Source organism: Sinocyclocheilus grahami, unplaced genomic scaffold (genome assembly GCF_001515645.1).
Source record: "Sinocyclocheilus grahami isolate Dianchi unplaced genomic scaffold, SAMN03320097.WGS_v1.1 scaffold841.1, whole genome shotgun sequence".
Taxonomy (NCBI): Eukaryota; Metazoa; Chordata; class Actinopteri; order Cypriniformes; family Cyprinidae; genus Sinocyclocheilus; species Sinocyclocheilus grahami.
In genome coordinates this window covers 403104-423200 of record NW_015506020.1, presented here as the reverse complement: position 1 = coordinate 423200, position 20097 = coordinate 403104, and the positions used below count along the sequence as shown (strand labels likewise).

Genomic DNA, 20097 nt, shown 5'->3' with positions numbered 1-20097 from the left:
AAATATAAGTACTTATTATAAGTGTACCGTAGTGAATCGGAATAAGACAAAAACGCGGTTTGGAAGATTAATTCATGATGTACTCGCTCATTACATACACGTTGAACACAGAAAAAGTTACATAGTGCTGCTTTAACAAATAATTGTTCAAAATACTTCAAATTGACATCAAAAAACAGTTCAAATATGTAAATCAAGCTGATGTCAAAAACTTGACACAATGTTGATTTGATGTAAACTGAACGTCAAACATATTGACCTATAGCTATATTATATTATAGCTGTATTTATATATTATATTATAAATACTTAAACTAATAACAAAACAGTAGTTGATTCAGAAGCGCCAGATTGTCATAGAGTCAGAATGACCTCCTCTCCTAGGTTCACGAAACGGTCGTCCATAAAATGCATTGCTGTTCTGTTGTAAGTAATCTTAAAGATTCCTAAATGCATCTACTTTCGGAAGGCCAAATAAAGTGCTTTTGCTATCGCCTAGAAACACACAGCGTCTCCCTGACATGCTGCTTCAACACTAACTGCGGTTACTGAAACCACACCTTCTTTCTTTGCGTGACCATTTGGGCGGCATTATGCTAATATTTCCACATAGTGAGGTAGATATGTGGGGGCGTGTTAGAACGAGCCATTTTAGGGGGGCGTGGCAGAGTCTTAACTTTGATAAAGAATATCTCTTTGGTTTTGAGACTTTAGTCTTTGCAACTTCAGGGATCTTATCTATGCACAATCAGCTTGTAACACTCCAAAGAGAAAGGAAAACTTGAAATCGCATCATATGACCCCTTTAATGATTTATAAACAAAAAGTAAACATTTTAAATCCACTCTGTAGTGCACCGGCAACCACCCGTTAAAAGTATTGCTGCCGCATTTTGGACTAATTGTAATCGGGACATAGCTGAATGACTAATCCCAAAGTAAAGAGAATTGCTAAAATAACTAAAACTACATAAACCTTGATAAACTATAAAAACTATAGACATAAAAAACACCTCATAAAAATGACAAAAATACACAAATTACTAAAACTTTAAAATTAAAATAAAATATAAAAATAATATCTAATTAAAAATATTAACAAAAACTCTAATAGTGTATCAATTATACTAAAATAACACTGGACCTGAGTCAGTCTAGCTACTTTTATTGAGATGAATGGAAATGCTAACAAATAGCTCTGGATATTTAGACATAAAAAACCTTTAAAAATTAGTTTACAAAAAGCTGGTGCCAAGTTCTTACAAATTTAAAACAAACTCATTTTTTCATGCTAGAACTTAAAGGCTTTTTGTAAGATCTGGAAGTGCGTTGCCCCTTAATTTTTCCCAAATAACGTATTATCACACATATATAGCTGTTACATCAAAAAACAAATTGCCTCAAATGATTTATGGCTCAATTACCCTTTAATTGAAATTGTTTATTTTATTGTTCTCATGAAAACCTTTTTAAATGTTTGATTATTATTATTATTATTATAGAACAAGACACAATAAATGAGTGTAATATCATAGACCTACACATTAATAATATTATGTTTCTGTTCTTGACAGGCCTGTAACTGACTCCAGCCTTAATGAAGTGTACAGGAAGTGGCAACAGCACTCCGATCTCTTAACTGACAGTGATTTCAGCCTGGTCGAGCCCGTCTTAGCCCTGCGCTCCTCCATACAAGAAACATTGATTTCCTCAGAGACAGATCCAGACCGGAAGAACTACCTGATTTCTTCCTATTCCTCCCACCTGATGGAGCTGTGCAAGCTGGCTCGTTCTGCAGGCCACACGCAGGTCTCTCTATGTTCGTATGCGCGTCTGACCTCTTATAGGTGAAAATATCAAGGACATTCTTATTTTCCATTTCATGACTGCTTTAAGACCTAACAGACTTATTTAGCTTGAAAGAGGTTTTTGTGTTATATGTCATGAAATAAACCCCCCTTTTTTGGTATTTCATTATATAATGCAAAGCCATTTATTTTCTGCATACATTCTTCTAGCTGGCAGAGCGGGCAGTTTTCCACATGAAGCGGCACAGCCTGGTAGCTGGCGGTGGTGGTGGCAGCAGCTCATGGGCCTGGCAGCTGGAGGAGGCGCAGGTGTTCTGGGTGAAGAAGGAACACGGGCTGGCTCTGGGGCTGCTCAAACAGATGATCCATAAACTAGAGGATCTGGTGAGTTGAAGTGTGGTTAAGGTGGCATCCATAGTCCATTTCACAGGTGTACATAATGGCAGGTGTTCCAAATTCTCGCGTATCTGCTGAATAACTCTTCGTGTGAGCAGGTGTGTGTGAACCCTGCTGTGGTGCCGGTGTATTCGGAGTGCTTGAGACTGTGTGGAAGCTGGCTGGCTGAATCCTGTCTGGAGAGCCCTGCTGTCATACTGGAGAAATATCTGGAGAGGGTAAAGCGCTCACATATTCTGCAAGGCATTATACAAGGAAATAAAATGATTTCAGTGACATATAAATAAGTCTTTATTTCTGAAGTTTCCTTTCTGGTGTCATTGCATTTATCATGTTATAAAGCATATTCTGTATGAATATCATCATAATTCTGTACAGTGGTAAATATCAAAATAGGGCCGCTGCACAATTAGTTGATGTGGCTAATATGGTGAATATCTAAATCCAAAAAGCTGTGGTTTAATTATCAACAAAAGTGAAGACTTTTTAAAATCACATTTAAACCACAATCACAATTCTGAATATGAAAAATGCAGCCCTATATCAAAGAGGCATGGTCATGGTCTTTGTGTTTGGGCTAATGATCTGTTGTTGTTGTTGGACAGGCTGTGGAGGTCATTGAGGACCACTGTGGCGATTCAAACGCTAAACTTCAGAGCCAGAAGACCCAGGCTTTCTTTTCGCTTGCCCGTTTCTCTGATGCACAGTATCAGAGCATCGAAAACTACATGAAGTCATCGGAGTTTGAGAACAAGCACGCTCTTCTGGAAAAGGCCAAGGAGGAAGTTGACCTGATGCGGGAGAGGAAGGTCAGCAACAACAGGTCAGCATGAAACGTATCTGTCTTAGGAATCTTTTGCTCACCAGTTACAGAGATACAAATACTATATGATGTATATATAATATATTATGAAAAATACACGTTTCTTTTCTTCATGTGCAGATACACAGTGAAAGTTCAGAGGGAACTAGAGCTGGATGTCAAGGCACTGGCTAACCTGCAGGCCGACCGCAACCGCTTCCTCCTCAAAGCTGTGGAGAACTACATTCAGTGCCTGGAACTGGGAGAGGAACATGACACCTGGGTCTTCAGACTGGCCTCCCTCTGGCTGGAGAATGCTGATGTCAAAGCTGTAAATGAAATGATGAAGGTATAACAGCATCTGCCATGTACAAAAAAAGCCATTGTGTTGCAGTTTCTTACTATTTTGTTACTTAAGCCTGTAAAGCCTGACATATGAAATCAGAAAATTGTAATTTATTGAATTTTAGATTTAAAAAAAAAAATTGCATTTGTGCTTATTTTGAGTATCATATTTGATTTATCAGGCTTTTGTGACTCATATAAGAGAATATGGAGCTTATACTCAAGGAGAAGAAAGAAACCTATTCAGAGGCCCAAAATGAACAAAATATGCAATTTGATGCAGTTGCTGATATTAAAATGGCCAAAGATAATATGAAATTCTAATAGCTTGTAATGTGAATCAGTTTTATAATGGTACAACAGACCATCTACATAAAATGCATTTCAATATCACTCTATATCTCCCAATAATATTGTCTTGGTAGGAAGATATTTAAACGATATTTAATTTTATGATCGAAGCTCTAGTTTTTATTGTGGTGGGGAAAATATACAAGAAATAATAATACAATGATGACTGAGAGATGTACAAATAAATGTTCATCAAAAGCCTGATGTATCATATTAGATACATTTGAAAATTTTTTCTAAAAAATGGAATGAATAGTCATGTAAAAGTTGCTTGTTATTGTCCAATAAACGTATTACCCGATACACGTCATCACAGAAGAGATGTTATAGCATTTATGTTTTCAATGAACGATTACGAGGGCGCATTTGAAAAAATAAATGCATAACCTTTTGATTTCATGGTGAGTTTAAGAGAAATTGCAGTTGACTAGAGTCACCTATGGATTGCACTGTGCACTTTTGTGGGTCACACAGCTTTCAATTCTGTGTTATAATTTGTGTGTGTTCATATTAGCGTGGTGTAAAGCAAATCCCATCATATAAGTTCCTGCCCCTGATGTATCAGTTAGCGGCTCGAATGGGCACCAAAGTGTCCAGCTCTGTGACCTCACAAGACGTGGGATTCCATCACGTTCTAAATGAGGTAACGTTCATCTCCTCCTTAGTTTTTGTTCTGAATTTTAACCTCACAAGTAGGGTTGGGTATCGTTTGGTTTTTTTTCGATACCGGTGCCAAATCGATACTTTTAAAACGGTTCCGGCGCCTAAACGGTGCCTGAACCGATACTTATTAAAATATAAATAAATAAAAATTTCCCCCCAAATTTTGGATTGGCCATTAGCAATATAAACACATGATGTCGGTTTCATTCATACTGGACGCCAGAGGGTGCCCTCGCTCAGAGAATCCACATATCCAATCACGGAAGTAGCGGAACTCATGACCCTCCAGGAAATCCCTTATATGGACAAAGGCATGGCTATTATAGCTGTAACTGTTTTATCATTCAAAATGTTTATATGTTCTGTTTACTCACAGACAATAAACACTCGACTGCGACAATATAGTTTATCTGTGTTATTCAAGCCATCTCTGGTATTTTCATAATTAAGTATATTTATAATCCATTGCTAATCGACGTATTCTTTTTAAAGTAGCCTATTGAACATATTTTCTGCCTCATTCTGTGACAAGAAGCCTCATCAGATCACAAAAGGAAGCATTTGACTGGTGTTGTGGAGTTAAAAGGTTATAATGTTCTCTTTTGTTGGACAGCAGGTTTAGAAATGTGAATACAGGGGAAGTTTAGCTTTAGGCATTTTAATTTAAGCATGTTTAGCTTAGTTAACAGAAGGCTACCTGCTGCCATCAGAGCAAGTGTAATTACTGCATTCACGTGCTCCTCGGATGCTCTCATTTCCCGAGTTGTGCTTTTAAGTCAGAATGTGAAAAAACAACATGGACACTCTCGCTACTACAAAGATTTGTTGGATTCGCATTATTAGGGCTTTCCGACTTGAGTTTACGTGCATTTTTTTCAGTTGGGAAATTATTTTTCACGTGCGGTGCCGGTGAAGATGCTTCTTGCGTCCGTTTCGGAGAACCGTAGGACAAATATTTAAATCGATCGCTCAGGCATGGCACCGAAATGAGGCACCAAAATCTGCGGTCTGATTCGGTTCTAGTACATACCGGTTACATAGGTACCGGTGCCATATTGGTACCAGGTTTCGGTACCCAACCCTACTCACAAGTGCAATCTATAATATACACTCACAACTGAAATGTGTTCTGTCATCAGCTGATCTGTCAGTCATCTCTTGACCACCCCCACCACACTCTCTTCATCATCTTGGCACTGGTCAACGCCAACAAGGATGAGACTTTCTCTCGCAGTCGTTCGTCCAAGAGCACTGCGCGCCAACCTTCACCTCTGGACCTGGTATGAGGACTCTGAAATCTAGCTGTGAAATAAATATAAATTAAACTTAATTAGTTCTACCAAAAATACAATAACATAGCTTCAGGTTTAAAATCCAAGAACTTGATTTCTGATATTTATATTTGTAATAGTCTTGTCATTTACAACTAAACATATGTTATGAAAAGTCATTTCTGCACTGCTCTTGGAGTTTTTCATGTCTAGTCATGATGTCTAAATGCTATGTAGAAATCCAGACATTTTGCAGTAGCATTGTGTCCTTATAACCTTTTTTTTTTTACTAAACGATTAACCTTGATTAAATGTGTTGATATGTAGGAACGGGCTAATGTCGCTCGTAAGATTATTGACGTGGTTCGTAAAAAGAGAGCCAAGATGGTTAAAGACATTGAGATGCTTTGCAATGCCTACATCACTTTGGCATACATGGACGCCAGTCGCCATAAAACTGAAAAGAGTGAGTGAGTCTGTTCGGTTTATGATTAAGGAACTTGGTGTGCCAATATGTTTAATCAATAAATCCAGTGTTTATTGATAACTAATAGGAGTGGTGTATGTTGAGTTGATTTTGAGTTATCCCAAACCCATATGACTGGAACAATAATAATTTTATAAGATCTGTTTTACACTCGCTGAATTTGTAATACTTGTACGTTAAGTCGATTTGGATAAAAGCACCAGCTAATTGGCTTTATTAGTAATTAGCAATATTGTTGTATGCTTCCTATCAATGTTTACTGTATTGTGCTTTTCAGTGTGAGCTGTTTAAAAAAAAATGGGTACGGAAATGTCAGACTGTTATGTACTGACTGATATACTGTCTTTGCAGAAGCCATACCTATTCCTCCTGAACAACCCATCATGCAAATCAAAGACCTTGATGATGTCATCATTCCCACCATGGACATCAAGGTGACAAATGTTTCTTTTTTCATCAGAGATGCCTGTGCACTTTGTGATCTTACTTAAGCTTGTTGTATATGTTGGCATTTCTTTCAGGTGGATCCATCAGGCAGATATGAAGACCTTGTGACTATCAGCTCGTTCAAACCTCACTTTCACTTGGCTGGAGGCGTCAACCTACCCAAGATAATCGACTGTGTGGGTTCAGACGGCAAGAGCAGGAGACAGCTAGTCAAGGTCTGCTTTTCATGCTTTGTTTCGCTTAATTGCTGCCACATCTTAATCAGACTCGTTTGAAAGGTATGCCGGTCTGTTGGTCAGTCTTTAATGATTGAATCTGAAGTGAGTTTGTGTGTCGTGGCACAGGGTCAGGATGATCTGAGGCAGGACGCAGTCATGCAGCAGGTCTTTCACATGTGCTCCACCCTCCTGCAGCGCAACGCAGAAACTCGCAAAAGGAAACTCAACATCCGCCGGTACAAAGTAAAGACACCGTTAATACACTATCCTAGCTCATGTTTTTATGAACTAAAATATGTACCAACTGTATCCAGCAGATGTTTTCATGAAGTTACTTGTTAAATACTACTAGTTCATTTTTTTGGCACTGTATGTCTGCTTACTAGGTCAAATGCCCAATATACGTTTTTTTCGACCACAGCTATTATATATATGTAAACATGCCTTCATCAGCACTGCTTTGTGTGTTTGTACCAGGTGGTGCCGTTTTCCCAGCGCAGTGGTGTTTTGGAGTGGTGTTCTGGCACTGTGCCCATTGGAGAGTTCCTGGTCGACCCACAGAAGGGGGCGCACAAACGCTTCCGCACACAGGACTGGCCCAATATGTCCTGTCGCAAGAAAATGATGGTACTGAATTTTATCAGCTCATTCATTCTTATAGGCATTATACTATTAATAGTCCTAAACTGTTGAGTAGAAGAGTAGAAGAATACTAGTTTATAGTCGGTGAACTGTGCAACACTTTTATTGAACTGAATTGAATTAATGTTCAACTAAATTAATTAGCTGATTAATGACACTGTTGTCTTCTGTAGAGCTGCTTTACAGCTTGTTTCTTAGGCTACGTTTACACGACAACGGTGTAGTCAAAAATGGAAAAGTTTTTCCCTTGCGTTTTTGAAAAAGTTTCACGTATACACGACAACGTTTTCATAACGATTCGCATTTACACATATCCGCGGAAACGGACAAAAACGCTGTACTACGTATGCCAGGCCAGTAGTTGGCGCTGTCACCTTGTTAGTAAACAGTACCTGTACGGAAGTGACGGTTATATGTTGTATATGATGCGTCTCCGCTGTTGGTTGTAATATTGGTGGAATAAATCCACACTTTGCTGAAGAAGCGTTAGCAAACTCTTGAGCAGCAACAATAGTACCATGTACTCCGCCATTGTTGTGTACGTTTGTTCGCGCTTGCCTTTAAAATCGACACGTACTGCGCATGTCTACATACCTGACATGTACTACGCACGCGCATAACGTCACCGTTTTCAAAGATTCCTGTATTGGGTGTTTACATGGAAACCATAATGGTGGCGTTTTCAAAAACATGCACTTTGAAACCCGTTTTCAAAAATATGCGTTTTCAGTCCCCAAAATGCATAAAAAGTTTCCCGTTTTTGACTGAAAATGTTTTAATCAAAATTGATTCATTTTGCAACATTAGGGCCTTTCGCACTGCGGGAACCTTTTCATAGTACCAGAACTAATTGTGGAACGACCCACTTTTTGGCGTTTTCTCACCGCGGGAACTGGGTGCGATTTTAGTACCGGACTGCCTTTTTCGAGAACCAAATTAGCTCCTACTCCGGAGCAGGGTCTGGTACTAATCGTGACGCAAGTAGACATTGATTGGCCAAACGCGTACGAAAACGCCCTGACCCGCCATGATTTAAAACGCCGTGTAAACATACTGTAAACATTGTGTCAACTTGTTTTGCTAGTATGGAGAACAGCGATAGACGGACGGACGCTGAAGTGCAGGCATTTGTAGCAAATGTAGCACTGCCAGTTGTCGTTGGAGATTCTTAGTCCTCCTTTCCGTTCTTTCAATCGCTTTACGTATACGTCAACTTTACATGTCCATTATTGTGAAACCCACGAGACACAACAAAAACACAGCTCCGATCACAGCGTCCTCCATCCTCCTGTTGTTAACGTTGTTCTTCTTTGTTTGTGTTGTGGAACGCCGTGCACAAATGACATCGCTGTCGACCAGCTTGCGTCACTTCTTAGTACACACTGTCGGTGCGAATGCAACCCTTTAAATAGTACTGGAAAATAGTTTGCGCAAAATCGTCCCAGTACTTTAGTACTGTACATTTAGTTCTGGAACTAAAGCGGTGCGAAAGGCCCTATTAACACTGTACACTGTTGTCTTCTGTAGAGCTGCTTTACAGCTTGTTTCTTAGGCTACGTTTACACGACAACGGTGTAGTCAAAAATGGAAAAGTTTTTCCCTTGCGTTTTTGAAAAAGTTTCACGTATACACGACAACGTTTTCAAAACGATTCGCATTTACACATATCCGCGGAAACGGACAAAAACGCTGTACTACGTATGCCAGGCCAGTAGTTGGCGCTGTCACCTTGTTAGTAAACAGTACCTGTACGGAAGTGACGGTTATATGTTGTATATGATGCGTCTCCGCTGTTGGTTGTAATATTGGTGGAATAAATCCACACTTTGCTGAAGAAGCGTTAGCAAACTCTTGAGCAGCAACAATAGTACCATGTACTCCGCCATTGTTGTGTACGTTTGTTCGCGCTTGCCTTTAAAATCGACACGTACTGCGCATGTCTACATACCTGACATGTACTACGCACGCGCATAACGTCACCGTTTTCAAAGATTCCTGTATTGGGTGTTTACATGGAAACCATAATGGTGGCGTTTTCAAAAACATGCACTTTGAAACCCGTTTTCAAAAATATGCGTTTTCAGTCCCCAAAATGCATAAAAAGTTTCCCGTTTTTGACTGAAAATGTTTTAATCAAAATTGATTCATTTTGCAACATTAGGGCCTTTCGCACTGCGGGAACCTTTTCATAGTACCAGAACTAATTGTGGAACGACCCACTTTTTGGCGTTTTCTCACCGCGGGAACTGGGTGCGATTTTAGTACCGGACTGCCTTTTTCGAGAACCAAATTAGCTCCTACTCCGGAGCAGGGTCTGGTACTAATCGTGACGCAAGTAGACATTGATTGGCCAAACGCGTACGAAAACGCCCTGACCCGCCATGATTTAAAACGCCGTGTAAACATACTGTAAACATTGTGTCAACTTGTTTTGCTAGTATGGAGAACAGCGATAGACGGACGGACGCTGAAGTGCAGGCATTTGTAGCAAATGTAGCACTGCCAGTTGTCGTTGGAGATTCTTAGTCCTCCTTTCCGTTCTTTCAATCGCTTTACGTATACGTCAACTTTACATGTCCATTATTGTGAAACCCGCGAGACACAACAAAAACACAGCTCCGATCACAGCGTCCTCCATCCTCCTGTTGTTAATGTTGTTCTTCTTTGTTTGTGTTGTGGAACGCCGTGCACAAATGACATCGCTGTCGACCAGCTTGCGTCACTTCTTAGTACACACTGTCGGTGCGAATGCAACCCTTTAAATAGTACTGGAAAATAGTTTGCGCAAAATCGTCCCAGTACTTTAGTACTGTACATTTAGTTCTGGAACTAAAGCGGTGCGAAAGGCCCTATTAACACTGTTATCTGCTTATTAATATGAAGTTGCTTTCAAACAAAATGTGCGATATAAATAAATGTGACTTGAGTATTAGAGATTGTCTCTACAAAAAGATTATTTATAAAGCATTTTGCCTCATTATGCTCTCGTTGTAATGGTGTAGGAGGCTCAACGGCTGGAATTTGATGACAAACTGCAGGCTTTCACTGAGGTGTGTCAGAACTTCCGGCCAGTATTCCGATACTTCTGCATGGAGCGCTTTCTGGACCCTGCGGTGTGGCTGGAGAGACAGCTAGCGTACACCCGCAGTGTGGCCACCTCTTCTATTGGTACACACACATAACACTATTATTTAACCATATTATTATAGGTGACGTGTCATCTCGGTTGGACAGAAAAGAGCTGCATCTGGCCTCACATTTTCACTTTTAACAGTATTATTTCATGGGCAACTAATTTGAAATGATGTTAAAATAGTGACATGTTTGTGTCTGACAGTTGGTTACATCGTTGGCCTGGGCGATCGGCACATTCAGAACATTCTTATCGATGAACAGACTGCAGAACTGGTCCACATAGACCTGGGTATGTGTATACAGAAAACTAGCGTTGCAGAAGATCTTCGCTCTCTTCATGTTTTCATTTTCCACACAGGTGTTGCGTTTGAGCAGGGCAAAATCTTGCCCACCCCTGAGACGGTTCCCTTCAGACTGTCTCGAGACATTGTGGATGGGATGGGCATCACAGGGGTGGAGGGCGTCTTCAGGAGGTATGTCTTCAGGAGGCGACCCTGGGTGTTTTCACACTTGAGTTTATTGATGTTTATTTATACCCCTGTAGCCTATTTCACGAAGAAGATTTCAGTGGCTACACAGGTAAGTTGGAGTTTAGTTTGAGAAAAAAAAAAGAAAGAATATGGGTAAGTTTTTAGCTGTGTTTACCACCATGGTACTGTATCTTACACTACACTTCTGGGTAAGAGATTGGAAAGCAAATATCCTTAATGCATTACACATGAGCAATTATATTTTGACATTTAATATTTGACCTTTCATTTAAATTAATATAAATATATACACTGCCATTCAAAAGTTTGGGATCAGTAAGACTTGTAATGTTTTTTAAAGAAGTCTCTTCTGCTCATCAAGGCTGCATTTATTTGATAAAAAATACAGAAAAAAACTGTAATCTTGCTAAATGTTGTTACAATATAAAATATTGGTTTCTATTTTAATATCCTTTCAAATATAATTTATTTCTGTGATGCAAAGCTGAATTTCCATCAGCAATTACTCCAGTATAAAGTGTCACATGATCTTCAGAAATCATTCTAATATGCTGATTTATTATTAGAATTATCAATGTTGGCAACAGTTGTGCTGCCAAATATTTTTTTGGAAACTGCAATACTTTTTTCATAATTATTTGATGAATAAAAAGTTAAAAAGAACAGCATTTATTCAAAATATAAATCTTTTCTAACGATATAAATCTTTGCTATCACTTATCAATTTAACACATCCTTGCTGAATAAACGTTTTAATTTCTTTCAAAAAAAAAAAAAAAGAAAGAATAAAAACGTACTGACCCCAAACTGTTGAACGATAGTGTATATTGTTAGAAAAGATTTCTATTTTAAATAAATGCTCTTCTTAACTTTTTATTCATCAAAGAATCCTGAAAACTGTTTCCAGCACTGATAATAAATCAGCATATTAGAATGATTTCTGAAGATCATGTGACACTGAAGACTGGAGTAATGCATCACAGGAATAAATTCGATTTTAATGTATATTAAAATAGAAAAACGTTATTTTACATTGTAATAATATTTCACTATTACATTTTTTCCTGTATTTTTTATCAAATAAATGCAGCCTTGATGAGCAGAAGAAACTCCTTTAAAAAACATAAAGTTGTTCTGATCCCAAACTTTTGAACGGTAATGTGTACATATAAACATAGTTCGTACGGTCATGAAAAACCTGGAAAAGTCATGGAATTTTAAAACGGCAATTTCCAAAAAAACTGATACGGAACTTAATAGGTAGCCAGTGCAGAGACTGTAAAATTGGGGGTAATATGATCATATTTTCTTGACCTGGCAAGGTAAACCCAGAAAGTTTTGGAAAAGTCATGGGAATCTATTTCACAAATATTTGTATAATAGAATTGTGTTTTAAGCAGGTCCTGAATTTCGCTGCATGATTGAAAAATTTAAAGGGGTCTGAATACTTTCCGTACCCACTGTATATCGCATAGTTTTACTCATTCCCGCAACTTTTGACTTTTTAAAATGAGGGACGTTCCGGTCAACATTTATTCAATATAGCATGTAGGTTCGATGAGTAAATAAATCCACCCAAACTCTGATTAAATCAGTCATTTGAAAACCGGGTGAGTGATTCAGCTGAACCGTGTCTTCTCTCTTTGACTCTCTTGTCGCACGCTGCGATACAGGACTTCCACTCGCGTAATCGGGTCGCTGTTGCATTGTCACAAAAATGTAAGTCTTTTTAAGACTTACGGTACTCTCACGTGAAGTGAAGTGACATGTGGCCAAGTATGGTGACCCATACTCGGAATTAGTGCTCTGCATTTACCCATCCAAAGTGCACACACACAGCACTGAACACACACACACCGAGAGCGCTGTTCATTCACTCCCCCCACCTACAATACCTGCCGGACCTGAGACTCGAACTCGCAACCTTTGGGTTACAAGTCCGACTCTCTAACCATTAGGCCACGACTTCCCCTTTATATCGTGCGTATAAAACAAATTCGCTTAAACTAGCAAACTAGTAGCATTAATAGTCAAATATTTTCAAAATGACATGCTGAGATTTTTATTTTTATTGTAAAAGAATGGAACATTAGGTCATGAATATAGTCTCAGAAGTCATGGAAATGTAGTGGTAAAAGTGTGTACGAACCCCGAGTCCACAGAGAATGTTTATAACAAGCTTTCTGAGCTCACTGAACCTGATCTAAACCAGGTTGGATTTGTTTGCTTTTGGCAACTCTAGGGTGCTTTCACACTTGGTTCGATTGCTTGGTCCGAACCCGAGTTCGATTGCTCCCCCCTCCCCCTGCTGGACTGTGTTCACATTATATTATTTGGGTCCGAACCGCGGTTCGTTTGCGTCATCAAGCCAGCAGCTGTTTACCCCTTTGCTTAGTAACGATGGCGCAGGAGAAGATGGCAAAATGCGTTGCAAGGCTCTCTTCAATTTTAAATTTATGTTTTTGAACCTTTGGTTTTGTTTCCAAAGCTTCAGTACATAACGGCACTTACGTCTGCCTTACGAATGTACTGCAAATGCTCTAAAGTACACTAAAGGTGAACAGAAATGAGATATACAGCTCTCTGCTTGCAGCGTGTCAAGAAAGTGAGTGAGGATGAAAGCGCCGTAGTTTTTATTGTGGGGAACAAAACATATATTGTATTATGCGGTTTTATTATGTACAATGAAACATTCACTGAAAGCCTTAATATAAAAGTAGTTTTAATGCATTAATTATACCTTGTAATGCATTGTATGATCTCATGAATTATTGTAACCAGTACATTCTAATAATCATCTATGCATTGTTATAGCTTTCGAAAATAGAATGCATTCAAACACATGACAAACAAACCTGCAAATATCATAATGCATTTCAACTTTGGTTACATTTATGAAAATATATAGTGCATTACAACATTCATTATGAATACCTTTATAATGCATTATACAAAAATAATTTGTGTTACCAAACGTTCTTCAAAAGCCTTATCCACACACAAACACACATTTTTATCAAATAATACGTCATTAATAGCGGTTCACTTCCGTGATTTGGTACGATTGCGTTCACATCAGCAGCGAACTGTACCAGAGTTCACTTGAACCGTACCCCAGACCACCCTTTTTAAGCGGACTCTGGTACGGTTCGCGGGTGCACACCCGAGTTCGGAAGACAGCGTTCACATCATCCAAACGAACCGAACTCTGACGTCAATCGAACCCGGGTGCGCACCAAAAGTGCTAGTGTGAAAGCACCCTGAAACTTTTGAGTTTGTTCATCTAGCTTCGTGTAACAGGCTACTGAAATGACTCAAGTGTGAAAACACCAAAATGGGACTCTAGATGTTTTGTGACATTATAATTACAAGTATCTGTGAAAGGAACTGAACGATTACATGTATTATTACATCATGTAGATGTTGTGAGAAGACGATGGAAGTCATGAGGAGTTCTCAGGAAGCCCTGTTGACCATTGTTGAGGTAAACATGAGTTCATTCTTCACATCTCATACCGGACAGCTGTCATTTGTCAGGAAATGAATGCTGCTTTTGTTTTTTGTGTGCAGGTGTTGCTGTACGACCCTCTGTTTGATTGGACCATGAACCCTCTGAAGGCCTTCTACCTGCAGCAGCACGACGAGCATGCAGAGCTCAATGCCACACTCAACCCCACGCCAGGAGATGAGATCGACGCCCACCGCAAGGCCAGGTATCACCTCTGTAAACACTCCTTCTGTCTGGAGCCCAATTTGACAACATAAACATTTAGTTTAGATGCCCACATAGAGCACAAATATGCAATTTGGTGCAGTTCCTGATATTTATATGGCCATAAAGTAAGAAGAAATTTGATAGCTTGTAGTGCAAATCAATGAGAACTTTAAACAGTATAACAGACTACTTACATAAAATGCATATAAATATAATTTATCACTCTATATATTTCCCTATAATATGTCATAGTAAGATGGTATTTAAATGATTCGTTTTATGATGAAAGCGCCGTAGTTTTTATTGTGGGGAACAAAACATATATTGTATTATGCGGTTTTATTATGTACAATGAAACATTCACTGAAAGCCTTAATATAAAAGTAGTTTTAATGCATTAATTATACCTTGTAATGCTTTAACATTTGGTGAAATTACATTTGTTTAAAATCATTAATAAGTCTACAGCAAAGGATTAAACACTGCACTGCCATAAAAAATGAACAAAAAATGGCCTTAAAATTTCCTTAACACAAAACACCCCATTTTATGTAACACATGTATAACAAAACATTTATATGAAATATATTCAAATGTATATTTACCACAAATTATAAGGTGGTTAAAATTGTTTTTTTCATGTAAAACTATTGGTATTTTTAAATTATATTAAAGGTAATTCATACATTTATTTCTAACAAACTTATTACAATATTGTACAGTAAAAGGTAACAAAAATATGGGGAAACTAAGTTAACAGGTTTTAACTGGCATTTTTACATAATTTTTTCTGATAAAAGCACAATTTATTTCAAGTGAAAGAGACCACATGCTTGAACAATATGCTGCTATTAAGTGTTTATTGCAAACATTATAATGTTATCATTATTAAATGATTGTTAAATACGAAAATACAGAGCATTTTTTTTGTTGTTGTTTTAAAATATACAAATCATCCACAATGAACTAGCCTTTGATAATGTCTAAATATCCAAATGCAAAACCAAATTAAAGTCAATGTCAATACAGTTGCTATATTTTAACTTAAAAACTGAATTCTCTCTCTCTCTCTCTCTCTATATATATATATAATGACATTTTCTGTTATTTATCAGACAATGCTTTCCCGCCATTGACAACATTTTCTGACATGTTTTGCTGGCAGGGAAAAATTTAAGTTGACAGTTTATCATCATACTTTCTAAATTTCTAACATAGATATTTAGCAGAATGTCCAAGCTATTTTGTTTCCATACGAAAGCATGCCGCAACCAGAAACGGTCAAGCTCCAAAAATGAATGCACAATAAAAGTAGTCAAAAATCCTTCACAGTGTTAATTGTTAACAGTTACTATAATGCATTTATGGCAAGAAATAATGATTCATGCTGATATTGTCTAAAACTTCACTTTGTTTCAAAATTTTTAGAGGATGCTGTATGCCTGAATATAAAAGCAAATTTGTATTCCTGATAGCAGCATGCTGTCTCTACTGTACACATCTGCCTACTACAGTATCCCATGAGACTGTTAGCCACATACTGTACAATCTCTGCTTCATTAATCAATGTGTCGGTGCAGTCAATGAAGTTATCAAGAGTGAACGAGTCAGTGAAAGGACTGGAGTTGAGCTGCAGGATGATTAGAGCGGCTTTAGGTTCATTAGTGACTTCATGAGGCAAACCTGCTTAAAACAGCAGCAGAGAGGCTGTTACATAACTCACAAAAAGACTTGAGCCTGTGTGTGTGTGTGTGCAGTTGAATCATTCCCTCTTGATATATCCCAGCTGATTTCAGACAGGAGTATAGCATGTAGCATATATGAACAAGAGTTCATAGCATACCCTGTATTTATACTTCTCTTGTAATGCAAGTACATTATTCAATATAGTTCTAGCAGTATAACATTCTATTTGCAACATCGCATTTGGCTCCAGAAAATGTCCCCACTGGTTGGCACCCCATCAGCAACCACCTAGAACACCCTAAAAACCACTCGTAACACTCTTCTCCTTTAGAAAATGCAATATAGTTAATATCACTCATTTTTGGCATTAGAAATTATTTAGCCAATGCTTTATCCCAAGCAATTTATAATATACGATAATACAGATATAGCACACCTGGAGTACCTCTAAAGGCAGTAAACTACTGCAAAAAAAGATTTCATTCAAAACACTCCACATTGGTCAGAAACACCGTCACAAGCCAGTCTGATCATACTCCGTGGTTAAATTCCTACAACTTGCTAGGTCAATAAGATAAAAGATAAAAAGAAGAAATTTGAAGGTCTCAAATGAAGTGGCCACTTCTCAATTCAAATCATGGGTGTTTTGAATTAATACAGATTAAGCATGAGCCATTATTTAAAATGGTCATATGCTTTATTTAGCCAATCATGGTTATTGACACTGCTAATATGGACAAATAATGTTAATTCAGGGTTTAGAAATATAGGGCCAGTTTTACTAACAGCTTGCGCCAGCGCGAACCATCTTTTGGCGTTAAAATAGTACTGTCAGGATTTACTAAAGATGCACAGTGAAGAATTAGCGCTGAAACACAGACTATACGATATTTTTGTCGGTCACAATAGTCACTGTGTCAGATTTCACGATTTTGACTCCTAAAATCTTGTCGTGGACAAGAAACATGTCAGGCTACACGTTGCTTCCCAACCATTCATCATGTGCCGTCTTTAACGATGCGCGTGATGTCATCAAGAAGGCGGAACTAGCGACTGACTTCCGAAAACAAGAGTGTAAACATTGCTGAAGCGCTTCCGCTATAGTTCGCCAGCATTTTTCTTTCTTTGTTCTGTCGTGGTAGTCCCTCGATGACACATCATACAGGCAGGAGTACTGTTGCCACAGCTCCATGAACCTTTCCTCTATCTCATAATTCCACCTAGCAGCACCATCATCTCTCTTTCGTTTTGCCATGTTTGAAACCTGAGTATGAAAGAGCTTCTGTGCTGCTATTGGTCAACGTCACCAATGTGACAGAACTCGTCGTGGACGACGGGGAAAAAAATTATGCCCGGTTCAGACTACACTATTTTAGCCCGATTTTGCCACGATTTGCTTGACGTAGGGTGTCGTGGGGATTCGTAAACGACAATGGGCGTCGGGACGTTAGATTCCATCGTTTCAGCACGTGTAGTGTGTCATAGTGGATGACAACCGATTCCGCGTCGGCGATGCTTCACGACAGAAAGACTAGCATGTTTATTTTTTTCCCATCGTCCACAACGAGTTCTGTCACATTGGTGACGTTGACCAATAGCAGCACAGAAGCGCTTTCATACACAGGTTTCAAACATGGCAAAACGAAAGAGAGATGATGGTGCTGCTAGGTGGAATTATGAGATGGAGGAAAGGTTCGTGGAGCTGTGGCAACAGTACTCCTGCTTGTATGATGTGTCATCGAGGGACTACCACGACAGAACAAAGAAAGAAAAATGCTGGCGAACTATAGCGGAAGCGCTTCAGCAATGTTTACACTCTTGTTTTCGGAAGTCATTTGCTAGTTCCGCCTTCTCGATGATATCGCTCGGTGAATGGTCGGAAAGCAACGTGTAGTCTGACATGTTTCTTTTCCACGACAAGATTTTAGGAGTCAAAATCGTAAAATCTGACACAGTGACTATCATGACCGACAAAAAATATCGTGTAGTGTGAACCCGGCATTAAACATGCTAGTCTTTCTGTCGTGTAGCATCGCAGACGCGGAATCGGTTGTCGTCCACTATGACACACTACACGTGCTGAAACGATGGAATCTTGCGTCCCGACGCCCATTGTCATTTACGAATCCCCACGACACCCTACGTTAAGCAAATCATGGCAAAATCGGGCTAAAGTCGTGTAGTCTGAACCGGGCTTTATTTTTGCGCCTGACCTTATTGAATATGCATTTGTATGCAGTTTCCCTTTCAGACGCAAAGTTTATAGGAGGAGAGTATTTAAATGAATCACTCAATGCATTTTACTAATGTTTGCGCTCGTCAAATTACTGACATTTGCGCCATTATTTAATGCCCAAAGAGCATGTCTTAAACTATTTTGCGCTTGAAATGGAATTATTGTTGTGTAGCGTCTGGACCAATCAAACACACAATATATATTTTGTTAGCTAGATTTAACAAATACTCTGTAACACCCCTCAGTTAACAAGCCATATGAGGACCTATGGACCCTTCCCCCCGAAATGCGTAACACCCCAGGAAGCCGAACAGGCCCCAGGTTCCATGGCAACCAACCATATCACTGGGTTTATTACCCAGTGTTAATAAAACCTTACTTGTATCACACTTGACGTGGTTCATTGTTTGCTCATAACTGGAGTCACAATCATGCAGATTTATGCTACAAGCTTTTGTAGAATTGTACAGTAAGGAAGTTATTTCCCTTAACCAGGAAATTAACGTTCTTAGAATTGACAAGACAGTTGACCCTGAGAGGTCAGCTAAATATCTACAGCGGATCTAAAATATTCATAACTAGTTATGATTAATTATTCATATTTCCCATGAGCTGATTCGTTACAGTTGCTTGGAGGAGGCACCGCAGAGAAGTAGTAAATCACCCACAGAAATTTCCCCTCACATCGGCGCTGTTTTGCCCTGTTTACTAAAACTGGCCCCATAGTGTAAAACATCACATTTTTAATACCCAGGATTAAGTGTTAATCCCAGGTATGAACAGTGTGAAACATTAAACAAGATAACCCAGGGTTGCATAAATCTGGAGTTTAGAAATATTTTATATTTTGAAATATTTCAAGTGTGAAAAGCCTTAGAATCTACTAGAAATAATTGAGTCACGATTCCAGAACAAATCAAGTTCGACAGTTTATTCACCAGGTAGGGCTACACATGTAAATTAAAGCATTAAGAAATAAAAGATCAATCCAAAATCAATCACACAAATAAAACATAAAAGCATAAAATCAGGTCAAAGATGCATACCTGGGAATTCAAAAGCAAACTGCAAATGTGCAGGAGTATTGGCTAAAGATTCTCTCCTCGCTCTTTTTCAAGTCTTCTTTAAAAACCAACAGAAAAATCTTCAGTCTGATCTGAGGGGTCAAATCTTATCTAGGGCTAAATGTAATTTACACAAGGCGGCGCACACACCCTTAAAAACAGAGAAGAGTTTCCTTAACTTTTTAAATCTTCATGATTATGATCTGATCTGATGTTATAAGAATGACATTGTACCAATCGCACAAGCACATATAAAAGGCTACCAAACATGAAGGAAAGAAACAATGGGTCCCATTCACTAATAATTGCGTATTTATATGCACATTTGAACTTCTCACGAA

The 20097-nt window shown here is 38.6% G+C and overlaps 1 protein-coding gene across 1 annotated transcript in view; it reads left to right on the top strand.

The window, feature by feature from the left end:
* Nucleotides 1-16294, top strand: part of atm (ATM serine/threonine kinase) — a 64574-nt gene extending 48280 nt beyond the window's left edge. Inside the window, exons 42-59 of the mRNA XM_016247533.1 lie at nucleotides 1574-1808; nucleotides 2018-2191; nucleotides 2302-2421; nucleotides 2809-3026; nucleotides 3147-3354; nucleotides 4216-4344; nucleotides 5504-5644; nucleotides 5963-6101; nucleotides 6474-6556; nucleotides 6644-6784; nucleotides 6914-7030; nucleotides 7265-7414; nucleotides 10432-10597; nucleotides 10767-10853; nucleotides 10923-11037; nucleotides 14476-14539; nucleotides 14626-14768; nucleotides 16246-16294. Of these exons, the coding sequence (XP_016103019.1) occupies nucleotides 1574-1808; nucleotides 2018-2191; nucleotides 2302-2421; nucleotides 2809-3026; nucleotides 3147-3354; nucleotides 4216-4344; nucleotides 5504-5644; nucleotides 5963-6101; nucleotides 6474-6556; nucleotides 6644-6784; nucleotides 6914-7030; nucleotides 7265-7414; nucleotides 10432-10597; nucleotides 10767-10853; nucleotides 10923-11037; nucleotides 14476-14539; nucleotides 14626-14768; nucleotides 16246-16294 (2479 nt within the window). The remainder of the gene's footprint in view (nucleotides 1-1573; nucleotides 1809-2017; nucleotides 2192-2301; nucleotides 2422-2808; nucleotides 3027-3146; nucleotides 3355-4215; nucleotides 4345-5503; nucleotides 5645-5962; nucleotides 6102-6473; nucleotides 6557-6643; nucleotides 6785-6913; nucleotides 7031-7264; nucleotides 7415-10431; nucleotides 10598-10766; nucleotides 10854-10922; nucleotides 11038-14475; nucleotides 14540-14625; nucleotides 14769-16245) is intronic.
* Nucleotides 16295-20097: the final 3803 nt, after the last annotated feature.